We start from the raw sequence: 26,650 nt of genomic DNA, 5'->3' as shown, positions 1-26,650 counted from the left end.
GGTTCAAATCCACCAGGCACTCCTTAGAAACCCTATAGGGCAGTTCTACTCTGTCCTTTAGGATCGCTATGAGTTGAAATCAACTTGATGGCAACGGGTTTTTTTTTTTTTTTTCCTCACATTCTCCATATTAACAATGAACATTAAACATCTTTCTATATTATTAATATTCTTCTCTATGTTGTTTTTTAAATTTTTTATTATGTTTTAGGTGAAAGCTTACATAGCACATTAAGTTTCCATTTAACAATTTTTATACAAATTGTTCCAAGACATGGGTTACGATATTCACAATGTGTCAGCATTCTCATTATTTCCATTCTGTTTGTTCTGTTTACATTGATCTAAATTTCCTGCCCACCCTTTCATCTTTGCTTTTGGGTAAATATTGACCTTTTGCTCACATATAGTGGATTGTTTAAGGGAGTACATTAATTAAGAGTTACATTGTTTATTTTATAAGTCAATCTATTATGGGGCTAAAAGAAGGCCTCCAAGAGTGGCTTCATTTCCAAGTTCCAAGGGTATCTTAGGGCAGTAGTTTGGGGGTTTCTCTAGTCTCTATTGGTCTAGTAAGTCTTGCGTTTTTTAGGAATTTGAATTTCACACAAGTGTATTTTTAGGTCACAATCAGGGTAAAATTTTACTTAGGCCTTTGTCTCTCCAGGGCAGAATAATAAACTTTTCTGATTTTCTTCCTTCAGGAAAATGGATCCAGCCTTCCAGAAAGAACTCACCTGCTTCATCTGCTTGAACTACCTTACAGACCCTGTCACCATAGGCTGTGGGCACAACTTCTGTAGGCCCTGTCTCTGCCTTTCCTGGGAAAAAGCTGAAACGCCTGCCTGTTGCCCACTGTGCAGGGAAACATCAGAGCAGACAGCATTCAAAACCAATATTCTTGTGAAGAATCTGGTGTCCCTTGCCAGACAAGCCAGCCTCTGGCAATTCCTGAGCTCTGAGGAACAGATGTGTGGGACTCACAAAGAGACAAAGAAGATGTTCTGTGAAGAGGGCAAGAATCTGCTCTGTTTTCTCTGCTCTAACTCTCAGGAGCACGAGGCTCACAGACACTGTTCCATAGAATGCGCTGTTGAGGAATACCGGGTGAGTGATACATCTGAAAGCACCTTGAAAACTGCAGGTTAGTAGAGCTGAGAGAGTACAAGGAAGATGAGCACCATGATGATGAGTAATCCACTCATCGCTGAGAGTCTAGTATGTGCTAGCTTGTGTCCTAGGCAGCAGGGAGAACAGTGTGAATAAAATACATAAACGTATCTGCCTTCACAGAGTTTGTATTCCAGCAAGGAGATGAGATATGATTAAGTTAAGGATTATTCTTTTGAATATGCAATATAATGCTCAAGGTGCTGTGAAGTCCTCATTTTCAGATAGCAAAAATATATGAGCGAAGAGGTTCTCCTATTGGAAGCATGTTTAGTAATACAGATCGAATAACCAAAAACCAAGCCCGTTGCTGCTGAGTAGATTCCGACTCATAGCATAGTGGTTAAGAGTTCAGCTGCTAAGCAAAAGGTTGGTAGTTTAAATCCACCAGATGCTCCTTGAAAACGGTATGGAGCAACTTTACTCTGTCCTATAGGGTCACTATGACTCGGATTGACAAGATGGTAATGGGTTTGTGTTTTTTTTGTTTGTTTTTTTTTTTAATATGGTATCCTAGGAGGCCTGGTGGATTTGAACTGCCAACCTTTTGCTTAGCAGCCGAACTCTTAACCACTATGCCAGCAGAGTTTCAAGCATGCTGGAAAATAGCAGGGCCTAACATCAGTAGAGGAGCCCTGGTAACTTAAAGATTAACCTCCAGACTGCTAACGAAAAGGTAGGTGGTTCAAGCCCTCCAATGGCTCCACAGGAGACAAGACCTGGCAATCTGCTCTGCTAAGATTACAGCCTAGGAAACCCTATGGGGCAGTTCGACCCTGTCTTGTAGGGCCCCTATGAGTTGAAATCAACTCAATAACAACAGCATCAGTACATCCGAATTCTGGAACAAGTTGTTTATCTGAAAAGTAGCAATGTTACATAAAATCCTCATTCCTCAGTTTCTTTAGGCAAAAGATTCCACTAAATTTTGTGTTTCTACTGCCTGAAATTTCCCAGAATTGGTAATTATGGAAGGTAAACAAGGGAATATTATCATCCTTCCACTCGCCCTAAAGTACATCGATCTAGTATCCCTTGACTATATCCATTTATTCTGGTATGAAATGCCTAGGATTTGTTTCTCTGGTACTCATATTCATGATTCCTTTGTAGGAGAAGCTCCTAAAGCAAATGAGATCTTTATGGGAAAATATTCAAAACAATTGGAGAAATCTGAATGAGGAGAGCCTAATTATCAAGCTGTGGGTAGTAAGTATGAGGCTGTTTTCTTTGGAACCAGCTTGTGACAGACTTGCTGGAGATTTGTCCATGAAGAATTTGAGCTGAAATCATGGTGGGCCGTGAGCTTCTGTGAGTGGTTTATCAAAAGGAAGGATAACCTGCCTTTTCAGTGTAAGGTTGTATGACATTTAGTTCAGATTTGTAAACCCCGGTATATCAGCAACTCAGAAAATAAGCATGTGGCACTTCTCCAGACATTTCAGGAGCTTTTGAAGTGAATGAAGGTATTTCGAAGGGAGCATGGTTTTGACTTTTGAATGGAAAACAAATGAAGGAATGAAACTGAAGGGTCATTCTATGGTTCCTGACAAGTAGGAAGACATGGATTTAGGTTGAGTGTAGTTGATTGGTAGAGGATGTGAGTCGGAGAGAAACAGGTGAGGTTTAAGGGGAAGGGGGTTAACTTGCATTGCATATATGATCTAAGAAATCCATGTCTTTGCAGTATTATGTGTTTCTACTGTCAGAGATTATCAGATCTGAGTATCAGAAATTGCATCCGAATCTCCTTGAGGAAGAAAAACAACATTTAGAGGGACTGAAAAATGAAGGCAAGAAGATATTTCAGCAACTGAAGAAAAGTGAAGCCTCAATGGTTCAAAAGGGGAGGCACCTGAGAGAAATGTATGAGGAGCTGAGGAATATGTGCCATAAATCAGATGTGGAGTTGCTCCAGGTAAGAACCAAGGACGCACCTGGAAATCATTTGTATTAGCTAAAGTTCACATCCTGGACCTCCATTAGATATTTGGTACCAAAGGTACAAATTTTTTTCCTTTGGTGGTCATTTCCCAACTGAGAATAATAGACATAAACTGTGACTCCTATCTTAGCCATGAACAACAAAGCTTTATGTAATTATGAGAGTAGATTTCCCAGGGAATACTGTATTTTTCGACAAATGAATGCCTTCTACTTTTGTTTGCCAACCATGTCCTGCCCTCCCCCCACCCCAGATATTTTCATAAGTGTGCAAAGTTAATTTTTTTTACAGCAACATGACAAACCAACATAGAAGGCACAAATTATTTGTGGAAAATACAGTACTCCCTCCTAAAAGTCTTCTTCTCTACCTTGCTTCTCTAAAATCAAGAAAGAAACATCTTACCCATGAGCATTCCACTTTTGTCTCCAGGCAGGCAATATGGAGAAATTTGGGAAGAGATAACTTTTACTTCCTCCTTCTGTTTTAAAGTCCCCGATTTGAGTTGCCTCTGTTCTGGGGCACGCTACCCTTTGGAGACAAGCCATGGGAAAGACCACTTTGCAGACAGCTGACGGTTGCATGGCTACCATCTATACTCACATCCTTCTCTTTATTCATTCATTCACCCTCAGGTTTCTGAATTCACTGAGAATTCAGGTTCTATTCACATGTTGTAGTGGGATCCTACTTAAAAAAAAAAAATGAATTTACCTGAAAAGTGTGGTGCTGGTTGGTTGGTACTTTTCCAAATATGCCCAAACCTAAAGATTGAATGGGCAGACTCACCAATTTGTTGGAATTCTAAACTTTTTCCTCTCTTCACAGGATTTGGGAGACATATTGACCAGGTAAGTTTGGCCTTCCCTGCAAAGTAGAGCACCATGCGGCCTGTGAAAGAGACCACAGTGTTTCTAACAAAGTGCGAACGTAACTTATGGAGATACTAGATATTTTCTGTGTATGCATGCTGTGTATGTTTTGCTGAATATGTTTTCCTGTTCCCTCAATCACAAATTTTGTTGTTGTTAGGTGCTGTCAAGTCAGTTCTGACTCACAGCGACCCTATGCACATCCAAACAAAACACTGCCCGGTCCTGTGCCATCCTCACAATTGTTGCTATGCTTGAGCTCATTGTCAAAGCCACTGTGTCACTCCATCCCATTGAGGGTCTTCCTCTTTTTCACTGAACCTCTACTTTACCAAGTATGCTGTCCTTGTCCAGGGACTGGTTCCTCCAGATAACATGTCCAAAGTATGTGAGGCGTAGTCTCACCATCTTTGCTTCTGAGGAGCATTCTGGTTGTACTTCTTCCAAGACAGATTTGCTCATTCTTTTGGCAGTTCATTCGATATTCTTCGTGAACACCACAATTCAAAAGATGTAAATTCTTCTTTGGTCTTCCCTACTCATCCTCCAGCTTTCACATGCATATGAGGTGATTAAAAACACCATGGCTTGGGTCAGGCTCACCTTAGTCCTCAAGGTGACAGCTTTGTTTTTTTGCCCAGCCCAGTGCATCCTTTGATTTCTTGACTGCTGCTTCCATGGGTGTTGATTGTGGATGCAAGCCAAATGAAATCCTTGAAAAATTCAATCTTTTTTCCATTTGTCGTGATGTTGCTTATTGGCCCAGTTGTGAGGATTTTTGCTTTCTTTATGCTGAGGTTTTTATGCTGAGGTATATTATAATCCATACTGAAGGCTGTGGGCTTTGATCTTCATCAGTAAATGCTTCAAGTTCTCTGCACTTTCAGCAAGCAAGGTTGTGTCAGCTGCATAATGCATGGTGTTAATGAGTCTTCCAGTTGTGAGGATTTTTGTTTTCTTTATGTTAAGATGCAATCCATACTGAAGGCTGTGGTCTTTGGTCTTCATTAGTAAGTGCTTCAAGTCCTCTTCACTTTCAGCAAGCAAGGTTGTGTCATCTGCATAACACAGATTGTTAGTGAGTCTTCCTCCAATGCTGTTGCCCCATTCTTGTTCATATAGTCCAGCTTCTCGGATTATTTGCTCAACATACAGATCCAATAGGTATGGTGAAAAGATAAAATCTTTATGCACACTTTTCCTGATTTTAAACTATGCAGTATCCCCTTGTTCTGTTCAAATGACTGTCTCTTGATCTATGTACAGGTTCCTCATGAGCACAATTAAGTGTTTCAGAATTCCCATTCTTTGCAGTGCTGTCCATAATTTGTTGTGACCCACATAGTCGAATGCCTTAGTATAGTGAATGAAAACACAGGTAAACAACTTTCTGGTATTCTCTGCTTTCAGCCAGGATCCATTTGACATCAGCTATAATATCCCTGGTTCCACATCTTCTTCTGAACCTGGACAGACTTTCTGGCAGGTCCCTGTCAATGTACTGCTGTGGCTGCTTTTGAATGATCTTCAGCAAAATTTTACTTGCACGTGATATTAAGGATATTGTTGGCTAAGTTCTGCATTCACTTGGATCACCTTTCTTGGGAGTAGGCATAAATATGGATCTCTTCCAGTCAGGTAGACAGGAAGCTGTCTTCCAGATTTCTTGGCATAAGAGTGAGCAATTCTAGTGCTGCTTCCGATTGTTGAAACATCTCAATTGATATTCCATCAATTCCTGTGGCCTTGTTTTTCACTAATGCCTTCAGCGCAGCCTGGAACTCTTCCTTCAATACCATGGGTTCCTAATCATATTCTACCTCCTGAAATGGATGAAGATCAACCAGTTCTTGGTACAATGACTCTGTGTATTCCTTCCATCTTCTTTTGATGCTTCCTGCGTCGCTTAGTATTTTCCCCATAGAATCCTTCAGTATTGCAACTCAAGGCTTGAATTTTTTTCTTCAGTTCTTTCAGCTTATGAAATGCTGAGAGTGTTCTTCCCTTTTTGTTTTCTATCTGCAGGCCTTTGCACATGTCATCATAATACTTTACTTTGTCTTCTACCCTTTGAAATCTTCTGTTCTTCTTTTTTACTTCATCATTTTTTCCTTTTGCTTTAGCTACTCAACATTCAAGAGCAAGTTTCAGAGTCTCTTCTGACACCCATTTAGGTGTTTACTTTCTCTCCTGTCTTTTAATGACCTCTTGCTTTCTTCACGTATGATGTCCTTGATGTCATTCCACAACTCACAAATTAGCGTTGTTTCTTTCTTGTGAATCAGGAAGGTATGTTTTGCAGGGCTCAGGGCATAAGTGTCTAGAAGATAGCTATCTTTGATTTTAGGTTTCAAACACGTAAACTTAGTGAAGTGAATGGCCTAGTTTGTGCCAGGTGGTAGGTGAGAGAGGCATGTACCTCTGAGAGGCAGGAGAAGGAAGCAAGCAGAGAAGAAAGAATGATTCCCTAAGAGTTGCATAATTCCATCCCAGGATACTGGAGATATACCACAATATTGGTAACGGGTTCTGATGAAACATTTTCAGTTAATGCTGACGTCTTTTTTTTTTTTTTAAATAATTTTTGTTGTGCTTTAAGTGAAAGTTTACACATCAAGTTACTCTGTCACATATAAGCTTGTATACATCTTACTCCATACTCCCACTTACTCTCCCCCTAATGAGTCACCCCCTCCCTCCTTTAGTCTCTCCTTTCAGGACAATTTTGCCAGTTTCTAACCCTCTCTACCCTCCTACCTCCCCTCCAGACCAGAGATGCCAACACAGTCTCAAGTGTCCCCCTGATACAAGTAGCTCACTCTTCGTCAACATCTCTCTCCAACCCATTGTCCAGTCCCTTCCATGTCTGATGAGTTGGCTGACGTCTTTTTTACATACTGTGATGGCCCCTTTGGCACCTGAAAGATTAACTGATTCTCCGACTTACAGGAGTGAGTCCGTGCAGCTGGACATGCCCCAGCCTGTGAACCCAGCGCTCAGTGCTAGGCCCATCACTGGCCTGATAGACAGGTTCCGGCAGTTCCGAGGTGAGTGTCAGCCCAGTGGTGGGAACGCATACAATGTCTTCCAATAATGGTTTTCTATGGGCAATCATTCCCTCTTTATTGATTCTTGATTTTGGGAGGAGAGCAGCCTGTGAATAATCATATTTGCCCTATGATAATATAAAAAATATCTACATAAATGGTGGGAAAAGAGATATGTTATTCTGGCCAGTATTAAATAGTTAATGAGAAAAAGGAAATGATCTGAAAAAGGGCTCCTTGAGACCTAGAGCCATTCCCAGATACAATGTCAGTCATTCAGTGAGTCATACAGAAGGACATATTATTTCAGAACATTTCAATTTCAAATTAAGTGCAGTTGCTTATGGTGACAGGGTCCCTGGTATTTTATTTTTAAATATTTTTCATTTAAAGTCTCATAGTAATTGAATTTGTAATAATGTGCATTTTAATTAATACATTCTGAGAAATACATAAATAAACATAAAAAGGTGATATACAGAAAAGCAGAATTTATGAGCAACAATAAAACAAGTGGGTGGTTGAGGCAGTACGCAGAGCTCCATGGTCGACCTAATCAAGCGGGGTTAGCCTGGCAGGCAGAGAATGACTAAGCCTGAGATGGAACCAGGTTAAAGGGCAGGACATTCTGAGTAGGAGACCCCTTCTAAGAAGATGTAAGTCAAGCCCCAAAACTGAAGACATTACCGCCAAGTGGATTTCAACTCACAGCTATCCTATAGGACAGAGTAGAACGGCCTCATAAGGTTTCCAAGGCTTTCGATCTTTAGGGAAGCAGACTGCCACGTCCTTCTCCCTAGGAGCAGCTGGTGGTTTCCCACCACTGACCTTTAAGTTAGCAGCTGAGTGCTTTAACCACTGCCCCACCAGGTCCTCTTCTAAGAAGGCATACCTGGATTTATTCTTGAATTTAAGCCTACTTGCTTATCTTATACTTGGCAATGCGATCACCATTTATTCAGGTTGGAATTTTTTGCCCTGAGAAGAGACAATGGAGATAAGTCATGTTGCTGTGGACATGGTATCAGTGCAGGTTTCTGATTTTTAATGTGCTGTGAAAAGCAATGAACCAGAAGTTTACATGACCTTCCTCCTCTACATTCCCTGGGATTTGAGGAGTTTTTTTCCAGTGTATTTAGGTATCCGTTTCTTCTGCACATCTGCTGATAGCCCTCAATCTGATATTTTCTATCCATAACTTCCCTTGTAGTGGTGGCCTGTCTTTCCAGTGATACTCTAGACCCAGTGACCCCCTCATCCCATAGAAATTGAAAAACTGATTTGAACTGAAATATTCTCTTTTTCCACAGTGGAAATTTCCTTCCGTTATGAAATAAGCAGTCAGAATATCATGGTGTTTGATGACGTGAGAAGTCTGAGGCTAAGACGTGACCTTCAAGAGGTGCCTTTTCCTTCTAGAAGATCTCAGTACTTTGCTGCATGGGGGGACCAGGCCTTCACCTCTGGAAAACACTACTGGGAGATAGATGTGGACGACTCTTGGGACTGGGCTGTAGGAGTCTGTAAGGATACCTGGTTAAGGAAGAATGGCTCACTGGTTGAATCTGAGAACGTATTTCTTCTTTTATGTGTGAAGGATGTTAATCGTTACAATCTCTTGACCACTTCCCCAGTGTTTCCTCAGTATATAGAGAAACCTCTGGGGCGAGTTGGTGTGTATATAGATTTTGACAGTAGAAGTATGAGTTTTGTTAATGTTGCCAAAAGTTCCCTCATATGGAGATACCCAGCCTGCTCCTTTAATTACCCTCTCAGGCCTTTCTTTTGTACTGGCCACACATGATAGTGGTGAATTCAGGAACCTGGAAACTCCATATCTGAGGGAGTCCTTCTCAGTTGAAGCTGATCAATAATATTTTATTGTCTTTTATTTTGTTCTTCTTTAAAGTAACATTTTGTTGTTATTAACTATGAAAAAAAGTTGGAAATGAAAACTTTCGCTAGTTCAATTTTTTTTTAATTAAAATCATCTCTTTTGGAACATTACATTGCATATATACTGTGATTATTCACTTGTTTTATGAGCTTGCTGGAGTTAGAAGCATATATAACAAAAACTTTGAAAGCTGGAACTTGAGGGGACTGCCTTGTATTTCGATCTTTGTTAAGTGGATGGAAAATTGTTAAAAACTTCTTGGGGGTGGTGTCTGACCTCCTCCAGCCCCACAAGAGGATAGGGGAACCAAGATCAACAGCGCAAAGTTGACTCCCAGGAGGCAGAGGCCAGACAAGTCTCCTCTCTCTACCATCTTTACTAATTCTGAAACAAACCACCCCTCACACAGCACTCTCTACTTCTCTGCTGAATGCAATAATTCTTTGCAATGGCCACACAGAACTCAGGCTATACTCAGGATTATAGGGTTTCTTATAAGGGAAGTAACAATTACAATTCAGGCCCTGGAACATTCAAGATAAGAGTCTTCCATCAGGATAGCCTCTTCCCAGCCGTGCTCACAAGTTTGATTCTCCTTGGCCCTCAGTCTCTGCCCAAAGGCACTCAACTTTGTCTTCTGTGGATTGGGAAGCTACTGTACCCTCTCCTGCTGCTAGGTCTCTGCTGCTGGGTCTCCCCTGTTTGTCTCTCCTTCCTTGGTGGTGGTGGGTTCCTCTCTGCTCTGGCTCCCTCTTAAGGCATAACTGACCAATCCCCTTGGTAGGCCACAATTAGCCTATCACACAATCAACTGAGTGTGAGTTCCCAGATCATGGCTAGAAAGGCCATACACAAAAATAATTAATCACACAGCAAAAATATTTGATTTTTCCTCCTGACAGGTTTTACACTTATATGGGTTCCAGCTTTCACAGATTTTACTGTATGAGTGTGATTCCATCTTAATGGTGTAATGGAGGAACACAGAGTGTTTGCATCAGAAAGAAACCCGGTTATCTACAATATATGTGTCAGTCTGAAATATTCTTCTCCCTCATCTTGATCTCTTAAAATCCTTCTCAATTCATCCTTAGGGAAAAACTCTTTACAGGGAAATATTCCTGGATCCTCAGGACCAGGACAGGCCTGTCTTTATATAAGTCCTTTATTTTGTCCTTTCCCTTTTAACCGTATGCATTATGAGATAAAGGAAGGGTCTCTTGTATTCACTGCTATTTCCTACAGGTAACACAATGCCTAAGACATAACAAGCTCTTAACAAATATCTGAATGAACAATAAGTGAATGAGATACTTGCCTTGTCTGCAATAGGGTTGACAGTGGGTGCTGCTCCATATCTTTGCTCTCGTGATTCACACTATGCAGTATTTTCACCGAATTTCATTTCTGATAGAAAGGTTATTCTACGACACACGGTTTCAAAGTTTTCTGATTAATAATTAAGAGTATTCATGAAAGTAAATGCCATAGACCATTAAAAAAAAACATAAAATATAGGTTAAACCAATGGGATAGGGAGCGCCGAGATCAACATGGCATAAAACAGTGACACAGACCAGTGATTCTGTCTGGTGCAGTTTCCAGCAACATTAATATCGCTGAACATTGTTAGCAAGGCAAGTTCTTGGGTCAGAACCAAAACTTACCAAACTTATTGCCATCGAATCCATTCCTACTTATAAAGAAAATTATGCACTGGGGAAGGGCCTGTAATCTGTGCATTAACAATTCTGATGGAAGCTGTAAATAAGAAACATGGAATTAATCTGATTTATAGATACAAAGGCTCAGTAAATTTCCTACATCTCGGAACCAAACAAGAGCTAGAAGCAATTTGTTCAATATGGTTGTTTAAGTATGTTGCTTTTAGTGAACAAAGAATAACAGGGAAAGTAAGATCTTAAGCAGACTATTAGGGACTCAGAAAACAAATAAAAAATTTTGTATTATAGGTTATTGTTATGAAAGCTACATCAACTCATAACTCTGGAACCATTCAATTACATCAAGAGAGAAAAATCTTTTCTTTAGCTTGCAAAATACAGGGAACAGACAATAGTCAAGACAACTTTCGACAGGTACATAGCTCAAACAATTAATGAGCATGCTTTCTTGAGAATTAGTAGGAAAGGACACTGCTATCAGTTTTGCAGGTATATTATTGTTGGATGTATTTAAAACTCTGGAAATACCATTGTATGAGGAGAAGATCCCACGGTGTGGCTTTATACATATAAATTTTTCTACTCGATAGGAATGTAATGTAAGCAATATTAGAGCACCCAAATACCAAAACCAAACCCACTGCCATCGAGTCGATTCCGACTCATAGCGACCCTATAGGACAGAGTAGAACTGCCCCATAGAGCTTCCTTTGTGGGTCAAAATATCAAATATATATTCCAGAAATTAGTGGAAGAGCCAATGGTCTAGAGACAGTGTAGCCATTAAGCTATGAGCCAGTGGTGCAGGGATGGAGAATAAAACCACAAAATTCAAAGAGAAATTCTAAGACTCACTTGCTGTGTGGATACCTGCTTTATGACTGAGCAGAAAGGCATTTCAAATGGATGTAAAAGAGATATACTTCCCTATGCATATGCTGGGATATTTCCCTCATATTAAAAAAAATCAATTTCAAGTACATTAAGGTTTAAATTCCATGTGACAGGCAAATTCATCGTTTAAAAGAAGTTGAATATATGAATACTTTTAGACACATGTTAGGGTGTGATTTCTTAAAGAGGAAACAAAAAAGCAAAAATACGTGAAATAATGATCAATTTAACTACAAAAATTAAGGATTTCAGTCATCAAAAGACAAAATAATGGAAGTGAAAAGCTGGGAGTAAAATACTGTAACACATGTAACCACCAAAGAATAAGCATCCAGAATATATAACAAATGTTTTCAAATATACAAGAAAAATTTGTTGAACCTCCCACCCATCCAAAGAACGAAAAGTCAGGACAATTGCTTCATAGGAGAGAAGAACAGAAACACATGTAAAAAATATTTAGTAATTAGAGAAATAAAAATGAAAGTTATAATCACTACCATCAGATGGATACTTTTAAAAAATATGAAGTTTCGGTGATGATATAGAGCAACCTGAAGTATTATCTCGTGCTACGGGAGTATAAAGTGGTACAACTCTTGGAAACCAATCTGTAGTGAAGCTGAAGTTGTGTGCAATTCCTGGGTAAATAGTCTAGATTAAAGCAAGTCTTGTGTGTGTCAGGTTCGAAAGTGGCTTTAACCCCCCTGTTTACAATCACGAAAATAATTATGATAAAGAAACACCTGAAATCAATCTCAACTCCATAAGTAGTGGAACAGATAAATATATTCAAGTATATAGCTATGAAAGAGTACGTGTCATTGTTAGCTGCTATGAAGTTGATTTCGACGCATGGTGGCCACATGTGTGCAGAGTGTAACTACTCCGTAGGGTTTTCAAGGCTGTGACATTTTAGAAGCAGATCCCCAAGTTTGTCTTCCAAGGCACCTCCGTGTGGGTTTGAAGTGACAACCTTTCGGCTAGTATTTGAGTACTTAACCCTCCTCAGCACCCAAGGTCTCTGAAAGAGTATCAAGTGTACTGAAAATGTATAAACTACAGCTACATGGAACAATCTGGATACATCTCAGGAACACAATGTTAAGGTAAAAAAGAAAATTGCAGAATACACACAAGAGTTATTTCTAAAAAGTTCAAAATCTACAAAACTGTGTATTATTGAGGGTTATAAACATAGGTGGTAAATTTAAAAGGTAAGCAATAGTGTGATACAAAAACTTCAGAACAGTTGTCATTGTTTACATATTTACACATCCCATAGATTTTTTTATATATTAATGATTTAATAATGTTCAGCAACATTGTAAATGAATATAACCATAATAAACCAAGCAGACCCGTAGCAGAGGCCCAGGCACTCTGATATTCCCTCTCTGCTCCTGGGCTCTATTGACATGAGGAGAGCGGTCTCCCTCCTTGGCTGAGCAGAAGTGGAGGCTGGGAGTTTGAGCTGAGTCAATATAAGGGTGCTGTAGCCCAGCAGCACTTGGGCTCTGGCTCCTGGCAGCTCTACTGCCCCTTAACCACCACCTCTGAACCTGTGGTGGGGAGACTGGAGGATTTAGCTTCCCACTTTTCACCTTCTCATTTCCTATTAAAAAAAAAAAAGCTCTTCCTGTCCTGGTTTAGAGGCTCCAAATACAGCATCTCCTCCGAGACACACACAGGACCACGGCCCCTGAGACTCACTGTCCATCACAGACAGGAAAGGAACATCTAATGGTGGCAGCTGAAGTGTAAAGTGGCTGCTACTGCCTCAGAGTTTTGAAAGCTACAGATTTCATTTGTTTTTAAAGTGATGGCAACGCTTGGGGTCCTACAGAACCAAGATTTCCAGTCTGGACTGAGCTAACACTTTTTTTCCTATGGATTTTGGAAATATATGGAAAAGTTCTTTTACATCTAGAGTCAAGAGATGGCTACCAGGTCCTCTAGGAACTTCATGGATTGTAAAACTGGAAAGAGGCTTACTTAGACTTTAAAAGATTTTACCTATTTTTCAAATAAACCAAAACCAAACCCAGTGTAGTCTAGTCGATTCTGACTCGTAGCAACCCAATAGGACAGAGTAGAACTGCCCCACAGAGTTTCCAAATAAAAAAATCCTGATTGATTACAAGCTCTCTAAAGTAAATGCTCTAAGAAAAGGGAGGGGGGAGTCTTTTCCCTTTCTCAACAGGGTGAGTTAAGCCTCTCTCTCTTTCCTACTTCTAATTTGTATTTGCTCTTACAGCTTGTCCGGGAATGACCTAGAAGGAGCAGTGAGTTTGGGGGTTAAAAGAAAATTTTAGCAAGTAAGCAAATTCACAACACCAAATCTGTGAATAGTGAGGCTTTATTTACATAATATTACCTGAGGTTTTGAGAAATACGAGGTTTATAAGAGGCATAAAACCATGTGTCATATCAGTTCCCCGGGATTCTGTGATTATATTGCTGGGGAGCTCAGGTCTTAACTGCAGTAGCAGACATCATGGGAAGAGCATATGTGAGACTGTTGGCATTGGGTTGTTGTAGTTTGTTAGTAAGTCCAGACAAGGAGAAATGGTAAGACAGGTGATCCTGGGGAAGCCTCTCTGCTCTGTTACATGAAGGATGACAATCATTCTATCATATGCAGATAGAGTTAAACAACTCAGGGATGCTCCTGGGTTATGGATGTTCAGCTGCCTGTTTTTCCATGCTGCTGAATGTTCTTTCACAAATTCCCTACTTCTTATCTGCAACTCTCAGACCCTTATTTTTCACTCATCAACTAAAAAGAGGGCCACAGTTTAGTATCATGACTATGTGTCAAATGAACTTTTTCAGAACTAGCTTAAAAATCATGGCTCCCTAGCAAATGCCCAGGATTCCAGGAACCACGTCTGCGTGTTGCAATTACCCTGAAATGTTTTAAACACTACAGAGCCAGTGCCACGCCTTAAATCAATTAATGTATGATCCCTAGGGATGGGGCATAGACATCTGCACATTTTGAAATTCTCCATATGATTGCAAAGTGTAGACAAGTTTGGGTATCACTGTCATCTAGAGCTCTGCGCTTGTCATTTCCCAGCCTGGATAGGCACACCTAGTGACAACAGATAACCAAGATAGGTTCTTTGAAATGACTGCTGTAGTATCAATAACAGCCATTTAAGGGAGCATCTAGTTCACACTGTAATAATGTCATCCAAAGCTAACTCACAGGGACTAGGAAACCAAGATAGAAAGGGCTGTTGACACGTCCTTGGGCCCCAGTGGAGATAGTGCTGTTCCTGAGCTTTAAAGCACACCTACATTTATCCCAGAAGGGGTAGACTTACCAGAGGCTCACAAGTACAATAATGAGGCCGGAGAAAACATGAAGTGGTAAACTACAAGCAATTGGGTAATAGTGGATCACAGGGAATGAGTGTACTGAACACCATTTAGAATGAGAATCAATGCCTCCTTAAAGGGACTTCTACGTCACATTGAATAATTTGAGTTTTATTTCTACGGTGATGGAGAAAAGTCACAGTAACTGGGTAATAATGTTCAGCTTTGTATTTCAAACATATTCAACTAGAAATCATATTGGAAAGAGTCTGTTCTGAAGGTAAGAAAGGCCATTTAGCCTCCCATTATAGAAATGCAGATGAGAAATGAGAATATTAAATAAACCAGAGGTAGAACACCAGAAAGATGTTTAACTGTGTTTTATTGACCATACAAAGGCATTTGACTCTGTGGATCATAACAAATTATGGATAACATTGTGAAGAACAGGAATTCCAGAACACTTAATTGTGCTCATACGGAACCTGTACATAGATCAAGAGATAGTCTTTCTCACAGAACAAGGGGATACTGCGTGGTTTAAAGTTAGGAAAGTTGTGTGTCAGGGTTGTATCCTTTCACCATACTTATTCAGTCTGTATTCTGAGAATATAATCTGAGAAATTGGACTATATGAAGAAGAATGCAGGATCAGAATTGGAGGAAGACTCATTAACAATCTACAATATGCAGATGACACCACCTTGCTTTCTGAGGGTGAATTGGACTTGAAGCATTTGCTGATGCAGATCAAAGACTTCTTTCTGTCTTCAGTAAGAATTGGATCTCAACATAAAGAAAACAAAAATCCTGACAACTGGACTAATAAGCAACATCATGATAAATGGAGAAAATATTGAAGCTGTCAAGGACTTCAATCTACTTGGATCTACAATCAACACCCACGGAAGCAGCAATCAAGGAATCAAATATTTATTGCATTGGCCAAATCTGCTGCAAAAGGCCTCTTTGAAGTTTAAAAAGCAAAGATATCATTTTGAGGACTAAGGTACAGCTGACTTAAGCCATGGTATTTTGAATCACCTCATATGCATGTGAAATGTGGAAAATGAATAAGGAAGACCAAAGAAGAATTGACACCTTTGAATTATGGTGCTGGTGAAGAATATTGAATATGCCATGTACTACTAGAAGAATGAAGAAATTTGTCTTGGAAGAAGTACAGCCAGGCATACTGTGGACATGTTATCAGGAGAGACCAGTCCCTGAAGAAGGACATCATGCTTGGTAAAGTAGAGGGTCAGTGAAAAAGAGGAAGACCCTCAACGAATGAATTGACACAGTGGCTGCAACCATGACCTCAGGCATAACAACGATGGTGAGGATGGCACGGGTGCGGGCAGTGTTTCATTCTGTTGTACATAGGATTGCTGTGAGTCAGAACCGGTTCAGTGGTACCCTATAACAACAACAACATATTAACGTTGGGAATTGTTTTAGTGAATTACCTAATATCAAAACCTCATCATAATCCAGAAATAAACCAACTAAGTTATGCTGTACTGTCAGTATGACTGGAGTTTAGGCAAACTCTCTGGCTTTCCTATGCCAGGAATATCACATTTTCACAAAACTTCTGGGTATTTTATTAAATTCATTCCCTTTTATCATTTTTGATGATCTAGATTTCAATTTTTTTTTTTTCAGAGTACTAAGATCCAAGATCAAAAATCAGGACACATACTGAATATTAAATTAAATCAAAGGACATCCCTTATCCTCTTCCCTAGAATATTGAAAGTAAATGTAGTTAGAGGGAGAAGAACCAAGGAGTAAAAGATGCTCAACATCATTCTTCATTAGTAACATATATACAAATTAAAACCACAGTGAGATACCACTACACGTTAAAGAATGGGACGGCTTACATAAAAATGGCCGACCATACCAAGCTTTCACGAGAATGTGGAGGAACTGGAACACTCATAGATTCCTAGTAACAAAACAAAGTGGTATAGCCACTTAGAAAAAAGCAGTTTGGTAGGTTCCTAAGAAATTAAAAATGTATATACCAAATAACCCAGAACTTTTACCCTTAAGTATCCACCCAAGAGAAATGAAAACATATGTCCGCACAAAAACTTGCATGTAAATGTTCATAATATCATTATTCATAAAGGCCCCAAACTGGAAACAATCCAGTATCAATCAGTTAGTGAATGGATAACAAAATGGGATACATTCATACTGTGAAATACCAGTTAACAATACAAAGGAGCAAACTACTGATATGCACGAAAAAAATGGATGAGCCTCAAAAATATTATGGTAAATGAAAGTAACCAGACACAAAAGGGTTATATATTCTATAATTACACGTTTATGATGTTTCTAAAAAAGGACAAAACTACTGAAAAAGATCAGTGGTTTCCTGGGGGTAAGAGTAGGGATAGACTGCAGAAGGGCAGGAAGGGAGGGAAGGAAGTGTTATAAAAATAGATGTTGTGATGGCTGCACAAATACATTTAATAGGAACTTATTAAAAATAATCAAACTGTAGAAACTGAGTTGGTGAATTTCATGGTATGTACATTTTACCTCAATTAAGCTGATAAAAAATTATTGAGAACCCAAGGAACTTTTAAGCCAAAGGGTTTTTAATGTCAATGTTTGCCGTATTAGAAACAAAAACTGAAAAAATGAAACACTTTTTATTAAATCATTGAGAATAATGTTTGTAAAACTACAATATGTAACATAATATTTAAAAAAAAAAGCATATATTTTAAAACCATAACAATAAATATATTAATCAGATGAGCAGCTTTTTTTATTTTTTAACTTTTTAACAAATCTCTTTAATGTCAGGCTTAATACAATACCTCCAGATTCTCATATCTGTTTGTCTATCCAGTCTTTTATGACATCTTATGTCATGTAACCCTGTATATGTTTACCCTACTTTCACGAGGGAATAAAAGTCAAAAAGGCAAATAATGCCCAAGTGTTAGGATAAAAATAATTCTGATTGTATGTACTTCCAGGGGTCTTAGGACCTCACTTTGAGAATGCCTATCATGAAGACTCATTCCCTGATCTACTCAGGGGTGGTGAAGGGGATGGCACAAGGTGAGGCTCCCTGGGCCCCCAAACATTCCTTTAGTGCTTGGGTCCTGAAAACCATGGGGGTGTGAGGTTGGGTACACAATAGCCACCACCTCATCCTGCAACCGAGCACTACACCTGGATGCTGAGGGGTAACTAAGGTATGACAGGAAGAGCACATGACCTGGGTGCTGCTTGAGGAGGGGCACTAATGAGCAGCTCCTATCGGCCATTGCTGTTTCCAGCCCCAGCTGTGAAAGATCACTCAGCAATTTAAAACTGCCATGGGTGCTATTTTCTATAAATAGGCCCCTGCCTGGATGGGCAAAAGGGGCTGCAATTCCCGCCACTCCCTTCTGCCCACCACAGACTACAAGAAGCTACAGTGACAAGTCCACAGCCTGGGCTTCCATCCTTGTGCTTTCTAAAAAGATTTTATTTTTCTTTTTTAATCATCCATCCTTCTATAACCTACAAGTCTCATCTTTAATGGACACTGGACTAGATGATACGCTGCATTAAAGGGTATGTGGGTATAAAATTTTGATGGGTTCCTCTGGACTGTGGTGATACAGTGTAGTCTTGCGCTAGCTGGAGTGGTTGATGACTCACCTAACCCTGGGTCCTAAATCATCCCCTGGATGAGGAGCCTAGTGGGATGAATACGACTCAGACTCAGGGGCAATGCAGGGTTCCAGGACTCCTGCAGCCCCCACCACCGGGAACCAGTGTGGCACCACCTACAGGGTATCTGCATCTCTTATGTTCCTGGAAAATTATGAGAACAATGTCCTTACAAAATGGGGACCTGGAGAATGTTGCTATATCCACTAGCGTCCAGCAGGAGGATACAGCATGGCCTCATTCAGCAATGCCTGAGGAGACAGGAAGCAGGACTGAATAGGGAAGAGTGGAGAAGCCCTTAGAAAAGAAACCAGATCCCTGCATGTGCGTGTGTTGGCAGCAGGAAGCAACCCCCATCCAAGTGTTTCCCAGTGTGCCCCTCTGCACACATACACAGGGCAGCTCTCTGTAGCTGGCAGTTCATGTTCCTTTCCTGATTGCTGCAGAAGGCAAGAGCCAAGAGTGAGAGACCTGGCACCTTAGCTCGCCGCCCACAGATTGTGTTACCAGAAAAAAAAATTAGAACTTTTATTTTGGCCCAAAGCAAAAAAAAAAAAAAAAAAACAAGGACAAAAAACAAACCCCATTGCTGTCGAGTGGATTCCTACTCATAGCAATCCTATAGGGCAGAGTAGAACTGCCGCATAGAGTTCCCAAGGAAAGGCTGGTAGATTCCAACTGCCCACCTTTTGGTTAGTAGCTTTAGCTCTTAACCACTTCTCCACCAGGGCTCCAGCCCCAAAGCAGCCACATCAAATCCCCAGAGGACTGACAGGGGTCTATGGCCCAGTATCAATAGGGTCACCTGCTACAGTGCAGTATTCAGGGCTCCTGCCACTCTCTCCTGGAAACCCTGGTGGCTAGTGGTTAAGCGTTATGGCTGCCAACCAAGAGGTCGGCAGCTGGAATCTGCCAGGCGCTCCTTGGAAGCTCTAGCCGGCAGTTCTACTCTGTCCTATAGGGTCACTATGAGTCGGAATTGACTTGACAGCAGTGGGTTTGGTTTTTTGGTTTTGCCACTCTCGCCTAAGATAGAACACTTGAGGTTACGGAAAGGCTGTAAGTTTTAGGTGTCCATTGATGGTGAGAGTTTTGAAGGCTATGTGTACTGTTTGCAGATAGTATATAAATCATCTCTCAGTTAAAAATGACATGGATTTGCCTCGATTCAGTTTTTAGCAATAGTATTTAGGTCTTGTGCACGAAGTTACCTCTTTTTTTGTGGATATTTAATCAGGGTCATAATGGACTCAAGGGCACACAATAATAAAAGCAATGAACCTGAAAATACTTTAGGTAGTTTTTCTTAGGCATCAAAACCTTGACCAGAAAAAGGAATTCGACTTTACCACTGAGAGCACTGACGTTGGACGTACACAAGCTTATTTCTGCATATCATGTTTTCTCAAAAAGAGAAGGAAAAGAACAGAAATCAAGTTCTTCTGTCTGAAAACAATTCTAGTCTCCTCTTTCAGGAATTTTTAGTCCTGTAATCAATGTCAAAAATTTATTTATTGTTTGCAATTTATATGCTTTGATTTTTTTAAATATAGATAAATTGCACTTTTAAACTATTTTTGTTATCTTTTGAAAATGTAAATCATATTGATTATCGTTTAGCTTTATGAGGTTATTTTACCAAAAATTAAACAAATTAGTAAAAGTATAAGTTGAGCTATGGAAAAAGAGAGTATGAAAGGGTAAAGCTGGTCCTCAGATCAGGCAGTGAACACGCACCGCTGGACTCTGACTCAGAGATCCCGCCTTCCTTGTCCAGGGCAGAGGGCAGCCAAGTTCAAGGAGGTTAGGTTCAGCCCCTGGCCCCAGCATCCAGCTACCCTAGATGGCTCCTGCACCAACAAACCCAGCTCCCAGGCTCGGTAGGTACAGAAGACCTTCTCCCCAGCTTGGAGCAAGCTCCGCCCCTGGAGAAATCGCGCGTTTTCATCCAGGCGGCGGGGCAGCAGCGGGAAGGCATTATTTGTGGTCCCAGCCCGGGGACAATGAAGGGGTTCTCCAGGACGGCAATGCTTCAGACTCAGGCTCTCAGGAACGTGGGGTTCGCTGCGGGCTTCTCACTCTCAAGGACTTAATCTCAGGAGGGTCCAAGGAAAGGCCTTCGCGTCCCTCGGCCAGGAAGGTTTCCCGGGAAGACTTTAGGGCGTGAAATGAGCGGTTCTCTAGGAATTTACAGTCCTGTCCGGAGCGACTGGCGGTGCCAAGGGGTCCTGGAGGTTCTTGAAGGAAATGGTGGTGCTGGAAGGTGGTAGTTCGGGTGTTCGCACAGGTACGTGACCTGCCGGCGGCGTCTGTGTCGGGACTCAGATGCGAGAAACCTGCGGAGACCCTGGGTCAGATGGGGACCCGGCGGAGTTTTGTGGCCGAGATCCAGGCGTTCCCTGCTCAGGCCCGTGGCTGCCCTGGAGCCTAAACCTTAACAGTCCCCCGTGCCCACCTCCAGAGCTCGCTCCTAGGACCCTGAGGCCCAGGCGGGCTGCTTCACCCAGCGCCTCCCGCGGGGAACGCGCGGAGGGAGACCAGGCCCACACGGTGGGTGTTGCTTGATGAGTGCTGAAGGCAAAGGGCGGTGGCGTGGCCCCCAAACTGCTCCACTTCAGCCTGAGACTCTTGAGTCTGCACCCTTCAGCCCCAGTGCTAGCATTCCCAGGGACCCAAGCCTGGGCTGCCCTCAGCGCTTAGATGAAAGAGCAGCTGGGCCAGGAAAGGTGGGAATGAGAATCCCTTTGGGTGGAAATTGTGGCACTCAGAATTTCTCCTGGTGTGTCTCAGTGCTGGGGATAGACACTGGCTTTACGATGTTGTTAATCAATCGGTCTGCTTTACAATAGTACAGTTCCATATTGCCAGATTCATTACATACCAGTGTTCACAGTATACTTCAGGTGACAAATATTTTATATTTAATGAACCAATACACCATTTTATAAACTATTGTCTCATGGGCAGCAGGGCAAAGGAGGCTGGAGATTCAAAGATAAATAGTAGAGAATATTATATCTGGCCTGGAGGAGCTTACAGTTTACTGAAGGCCAAGAGACCAAAACATTTCAGTTCAGTGAGTTAGCACTGACTTGGAGGCAGCTATGAGAGGCCCTAGAATGAAGAGAGGGATTCCTACCTGTAGGAAATGAAGCTTTCTCATTGAGAGAAGTGGGGGGAGAGAGGGTGTCAGGTAGTCACTTTTTTACCGGATGAGAAAGAGTCAAAACTGCAATTGGGTTGGGATTTTTGCACCTAATTAAAAAGGACCTTGGCTGTTGAATATTCTGTATTTTTCAAAGCAAAGAGTGAATTTTACTGTTTATTCTAGTAATTATATGGTTTAAGATAACTGTGACAATGTCAGTAGTAAGAAAGCTCTGTGCTCTTGCATTAACCCATTAAAAAAATGGATCAAGGAGCCAGGTATTCTTTTACGTTCAGCTGGCTTAGAAATCCAATGATAGACACAGCATAAAGATTGCACAGTATTCCAGGAGAGTTGTTTTTATTTAAAGAAAATCAAATCAAATTCCTGCACTTAACATTATCACACTTTTAAGAATAATACAACCAGTAGTCTAATAATAAATGTAAATGAGGTTAAAGATAAGCAAGTTGGCACTAGGAAAGGGTCTCAGGTATTAGCATTCTCAGACATGGACAAGTTTCTGAACTGTCCCTGATCCTTGGGGTCCACAGCAAAGGAAAGGCCTGAGAGGGGAAGAGAAGGAACATGAAAGCAAACTACAAATGAGGATACCATTATTCACATTAACAAAGCTCACTACACCACGTTCATAATCCAGAAACACCCCTACGTGTCCTAGAGGTCTTTTTACACACTGAGGTAAGAGTGGGGACGAGGTAAAGAGACTGTACTGATTGTTCTCTTTGACACAAAAAAGTAGAAAAATTCCCTCGGAGCTAACCAGCATGTCATTGCTCATTGTCCAAGAATCATTACAAAGTCCAATAACCCCGTTCCAACAGGGCCCCACATCCACCTCCCAGTAATATTTGCCAGATATAAAGGTCTGGGCTCCCCAGGCAAGAAAACTCTTAGATCTTGTTGAATTGTGGTCCACATCGAGATGATCACCACTAAAGACCACACGTCTCAGATCTTCAAACACGGGAACATGGCTAGTGACTATTTCATGGTCCAAGGAAATATGAACTGCAGAAAGAAAAAAAAAAAACAGTTACCAAGTCCTGAAGGACAGGGACTTTACATAGTGTCTTACTTTTAGTGGCATATTTCATTCGGATGATTATGATTGATTACTGTGTAGATACCCCAGTAACACAGTGCTGTGGAATTGATTCCGACTCATAGCGACCCTATAGGACAGAGTAAAACTCCCCCACAGAGTTTCCAAGGAGCGCCTGGCATATTTGAACTGCTGACCCTTTGATTAGCAGCTGTAGCACTTAACCACTACACCACCAGGGTTTCCAGCTTATTAGAAAGTATCATATTTGGCTTTTCCTCAGATTTTATTTAGCTTTTTCTAAAATGGAAATTTTGATTCTAAAAGTTTCCTGAAATGAAACCATAGATGCAGTAATGGAGAAAAAGGACCCGGAGGTGCTATTGCACCAAAGGGCTGTCTGTTACCTTGGAAACGAGTGAGCCTGTTTATCAATCCAGTGATGGGCCACGAACTGATCTCTGGGTTCACCGGCTGGGGCACGTGCAGCTGCACCAACTCACTCCTGCAAAGAAGAAGACTCAGTTACTGTTACTGGGCCCAGAGTTTTCATCCCAGTGATTATGTCAGTGTTCCACTAAAGATGCTTCCTCAGAATCCTCACAATTATGTTCCCTGAATGGGGGAGATGCTGCAAATGGGAATTTATTTTCTGAAAATAAGATCTAATCCCACTAAAATCGAATCTGCCATTCAGTCCTGGTATACAATTACCTCTCAGTCATGACTGTGTCTGGTTACTTCCTCCCAACTACAGGGGTTGGGTGTGAAAAATGACCTGATGACCAGGAGGACATACTGCACAAGAATGCTGTGGTTTTTAATCCACACCAGTCACCCCTGACATGTGTTTATACTTGTGAAAATCATAAGCAGCTATGGAATTGTCATCATACAACTTCTTTGTAGACACCTGCAATTAACACCACCACCCCGCTTCTTCTTAGGCTAGACAACCAAGCCTTCTCTACCTTTTGAGAAAGATAAGTAGACTCTGAGATTATATTATTAGAATAAATAAATTATGCTCCCACTCAGTATAATCACTGTCACAATTCTTACAACTAAAATATAGGTGCAAGCTTACCTTTTCATCAGGTCTGTGAAATGTTGCAAAAGAATAAAGAAAGTTTTAGTATTTATTTAACAAGATTCATAGTGTTCTCACATAAAACCCTATTCCAAAGGATAGGGTAACCCAAACATGATGGCAGTGTTTATCAAAGACATGGAAACAGAATAAGAAAATATATTGTATAGATTCCCAAATTTGTTTCTATTGTCAAATCAAGATACAAATGTAAATATATTAAAATAAGGCTCTCCGTTGTAGTTTTTCAGTCATTGAATGCATATTAGGAGAATTTTTAGAAGAGCACTTTCTCTGGGGTGGTAATGCCTACTTTTTTTACAAAGCTTCACTGGTCCTGAATGAGGCAAGATTGACCCTTGATCTGCAGTATTACTTGGATAGACAGTATCCTTATCGTGTCATCAGAGAGCACATTCCAAGCCAATGATGGAAGACAAAGAGAACGCGGACATCATTTCCAAGCAGCGCCTTGACTCCCCTTCCTTTGTCCTTACCTGGAGCAGTTCCATGTCTGGTTTATGGCACATTTCCTTCAGCTCCTCATACATTCCCCGTACGAGTTACCCCTTCAGCGCCATAGTGTTTTCACTTTCCTGGAGTTGTTGAAAAATCTCTTTGCTTTCCTTTTCTAGCCTCTCTAAATATTTTTGCTCCTCTTCATAGAACAATAGATGCACCTTTCGATATTCAGCATGGATCATCTTCCTGCGTAGATTCACATAACCCTGAATTGGTAGTGAATACATGGAATATTTACTAGGTTGTCTTCGTCCATGTCTTCTAAGCTACTGTTTTGTCTTCTGTCAATTTGCTACGTTTATTAAACCAAAAATTTGGGGGTTTCTTTTCTTTTTCTTTTCTTCCACTTAATTATTTTTTTAATTTCAACAATAGTAATATCTCCAACCACTTCCCTCAAATGTCCACATTTTCTTTTAAAAAAGGAATTTGTGGTTTTATACTTAATTGTGTTATATAATATACTGTTGTTACCGTGTGCCCTGGAGTCTATTCTGACTCATTGAGACCCTACAAGGCAGAGTAGAACTGCCCATAGTACTTTCAAGGCTGTGATCTTTACAGAAGCAAATTGCCACATCTTTTTCCAGTGGAGCAGCTGGTGAGTACAAACCTTCATCCTTTTGGTCAGCAGGTCAGAGTTTAACCGTTGTGTCACCAGGGCTCCTATACATGTAACATACTAAAACCTGCTTACTACTAAGAGTTTTTAGTCTCCTTTATCCTCACATACTCTGTAGAGTAACTCTTCACTTTCAAGAATAGCCAATATTACATCATAGGATAAGATGTGACCTTTCTAAAAATTTTACCACCAGGTCCACAAATTGCATACTAACCAGAACCTTGTCTATCTCTATGTGTTCAATTTGCTCTTTTTATCCAAGGTCACACATGCCACTTAGCCAACTTCCATAGGGTCCTTAGAGGCATTGTTCAACAGACAACCCCCTTTCAGTATTAATTCCCTCCGTCTTATGTTCAGTTTGTTTCCTTACTTTCCTCCCAACTTTTCAAATATGCTTTATTTATGCCGATTGTGTTGAAACAAATCAAAACATCTAATATTGACCACATGTGTATATTTAGTGTACTCATTTGTGAAACTCTGGATCTTTCATCAGTTCAATGAAATCTCTCTTCCATTCCCAACACTTTACTGAAACCAGACTTTTCATCTCATCAAGATCCTCCTTTGTTGAATCCAAACATTTATTTCCATATTACTAAGGCTTTCCTCACAGTTTACCAACCCTTCCTTGTATAAAACCCATGTAACTAGTCTTCATACAAATCCTTTGGTGGTTTTCCTCTATCAGTCCACTTTTACCAGTTCCCCTTTCCTAGCCGGACACATCAGCACAGGGAGTCCTCAAGTTATTTTTTTTCTTCCACCTGAAAAGTTTTTTCTCTCTAAAAATTCTCATCGTGTGGTATCATCTACTCCAAAACCTAGAATATACTGATGATAGTGAAATATCCCGGTCCAGACTCAATCATTCTCATCCAATTGCTTACTACATATTTCAACTTGGATAGCTCACAAAATCTTAAAAGCTAGCACGTCTCATCCTAAATTTATTATCCCACCAAATCCAACCCAGCTTCACCTCCTCCATTACTAACCTCAGGTTGCCTCAGTTTCAAAGCCAAATATGTCACTCATTCTTGATTTTACCCTTTTAACATTGTGCCTCAAACAAATCACTGTTTTCTGGTATTCTCTATCAAGAATCTCTCTTGAATCCTTTCACTTCCCATTGTTGGTGATCAATTTATTTCTGGTCTTTTCTATAAGGATTCTTGCAACTACTTCTACTTGCTTTCTTGGCTTACATTTTGAAATTTTCCAATCCTGTCTCTCTAAACTGCAGACTGAATGAACTTTACAAAAAATAATCCTGATCATATTTGTTTATTTAAAATCCTTCAGAGGAGTTTATTTGTACTCAGAATATACATGAACTTATTAGTATATGCTAGGTGAACTTGCAGTATATGGCATGAACTTATCTTTGTCTCTTAATCTGGGACTCGATTGATCCTCTCTCTTTATACACTCCTGTCATATTAAACTTAAGGCTCCCCAATAAGCAAGCAGTCTGTCTCCTTTTTTTCTGTCTCCTTGAGTCTGGTTCATTCCACGTGCAATTCCATTCATCTGGCATGCTTATGTTAGTATATTTCTCATAAAAAAGTCACACTCAAATTTCACATCAGAACTCAGGGCCTTTACAATAGAGAAGGAAAGGCAAGTTTGGGGCAGGAAAATACATTTAGTTTGAGACATGTTCAAT

The 26,650-nt window shown here is 40.5% G+C and overlaps 1 protein-coding gene across 1 annotated transcript; it reads left to right on the top strand.

Moving 5' to 3' along the window:
* Window positions 1–434: 434 nt before the first annotated feature.
* Window positions 435–9,065, top strand: LOC135231751 (tripartite motif-containing protein 43-like). Its single transcript, XM_064288820.1, has 6 exons — window positions 435–1,107; window positions 2,284–2,379; window positions 2,858–3,088; window positions 3,944–3,966; window positions 6,937–7,034; window positions 8,345–9,065. Exons 1-6 carry the CDS (start codon window positions 709–711, stop codon window positions 8,836–8,838), a joined length of 1,341 nt encoding a protein of 446 aa, XP_064144890.1. The 5' UTR covers window positions 435–708; the 3' UTR covers window positions 8,839–9,065.
* The last annotated feature ends 17,585 nt before the right edge of the window (window positions 9,066–26,650 follow it).

The sequence above is a fragment of the Loxodonta africana genome, chromosome 7 (genome assembly GCF_030014295.1).
Source record: "Loxodonta africana isolate mLoxAfr1 chromosome 7, mLoxAfr1.hap2, whole genome shotgun sequence".
Classification (NCBI taxonomy): domain Eukaryota; kingdom Metazoa; phylum Chordata; class Mammalia; order Proboscidea; family Elephantidae; genus Loxodonta; species Loxodonta africana.
The sequence above is the reverse complement of the archived record's forward strand: the minus strand, read 5'-3'. Positions and strand labels throughout refer to the sequence as shown.

Coding starts and splice junctions, on each gene's coding strand:
- LOC135231751 (XM_064288820.1), top strand. CDS start 709: ATGGATCCAGCCTTCCAGAAAGAACTCACCTGCTTCATCTGCTTGAAC. Junction 3,089..3,943: donor CAGATGTGGAGTTGCTCCAG/GTAAGAACCAAG, acceptor CTCTCTTCACAG/GATTTGGGAGACATATTGAC. Junction 7,035..8,344: donor CAGGTTCCGGCAGTTCCGAG/GTGAGTGTCAGC, acceptor CTTTTTCCACAG/TGGAAATTTCCTTCCGTTAT.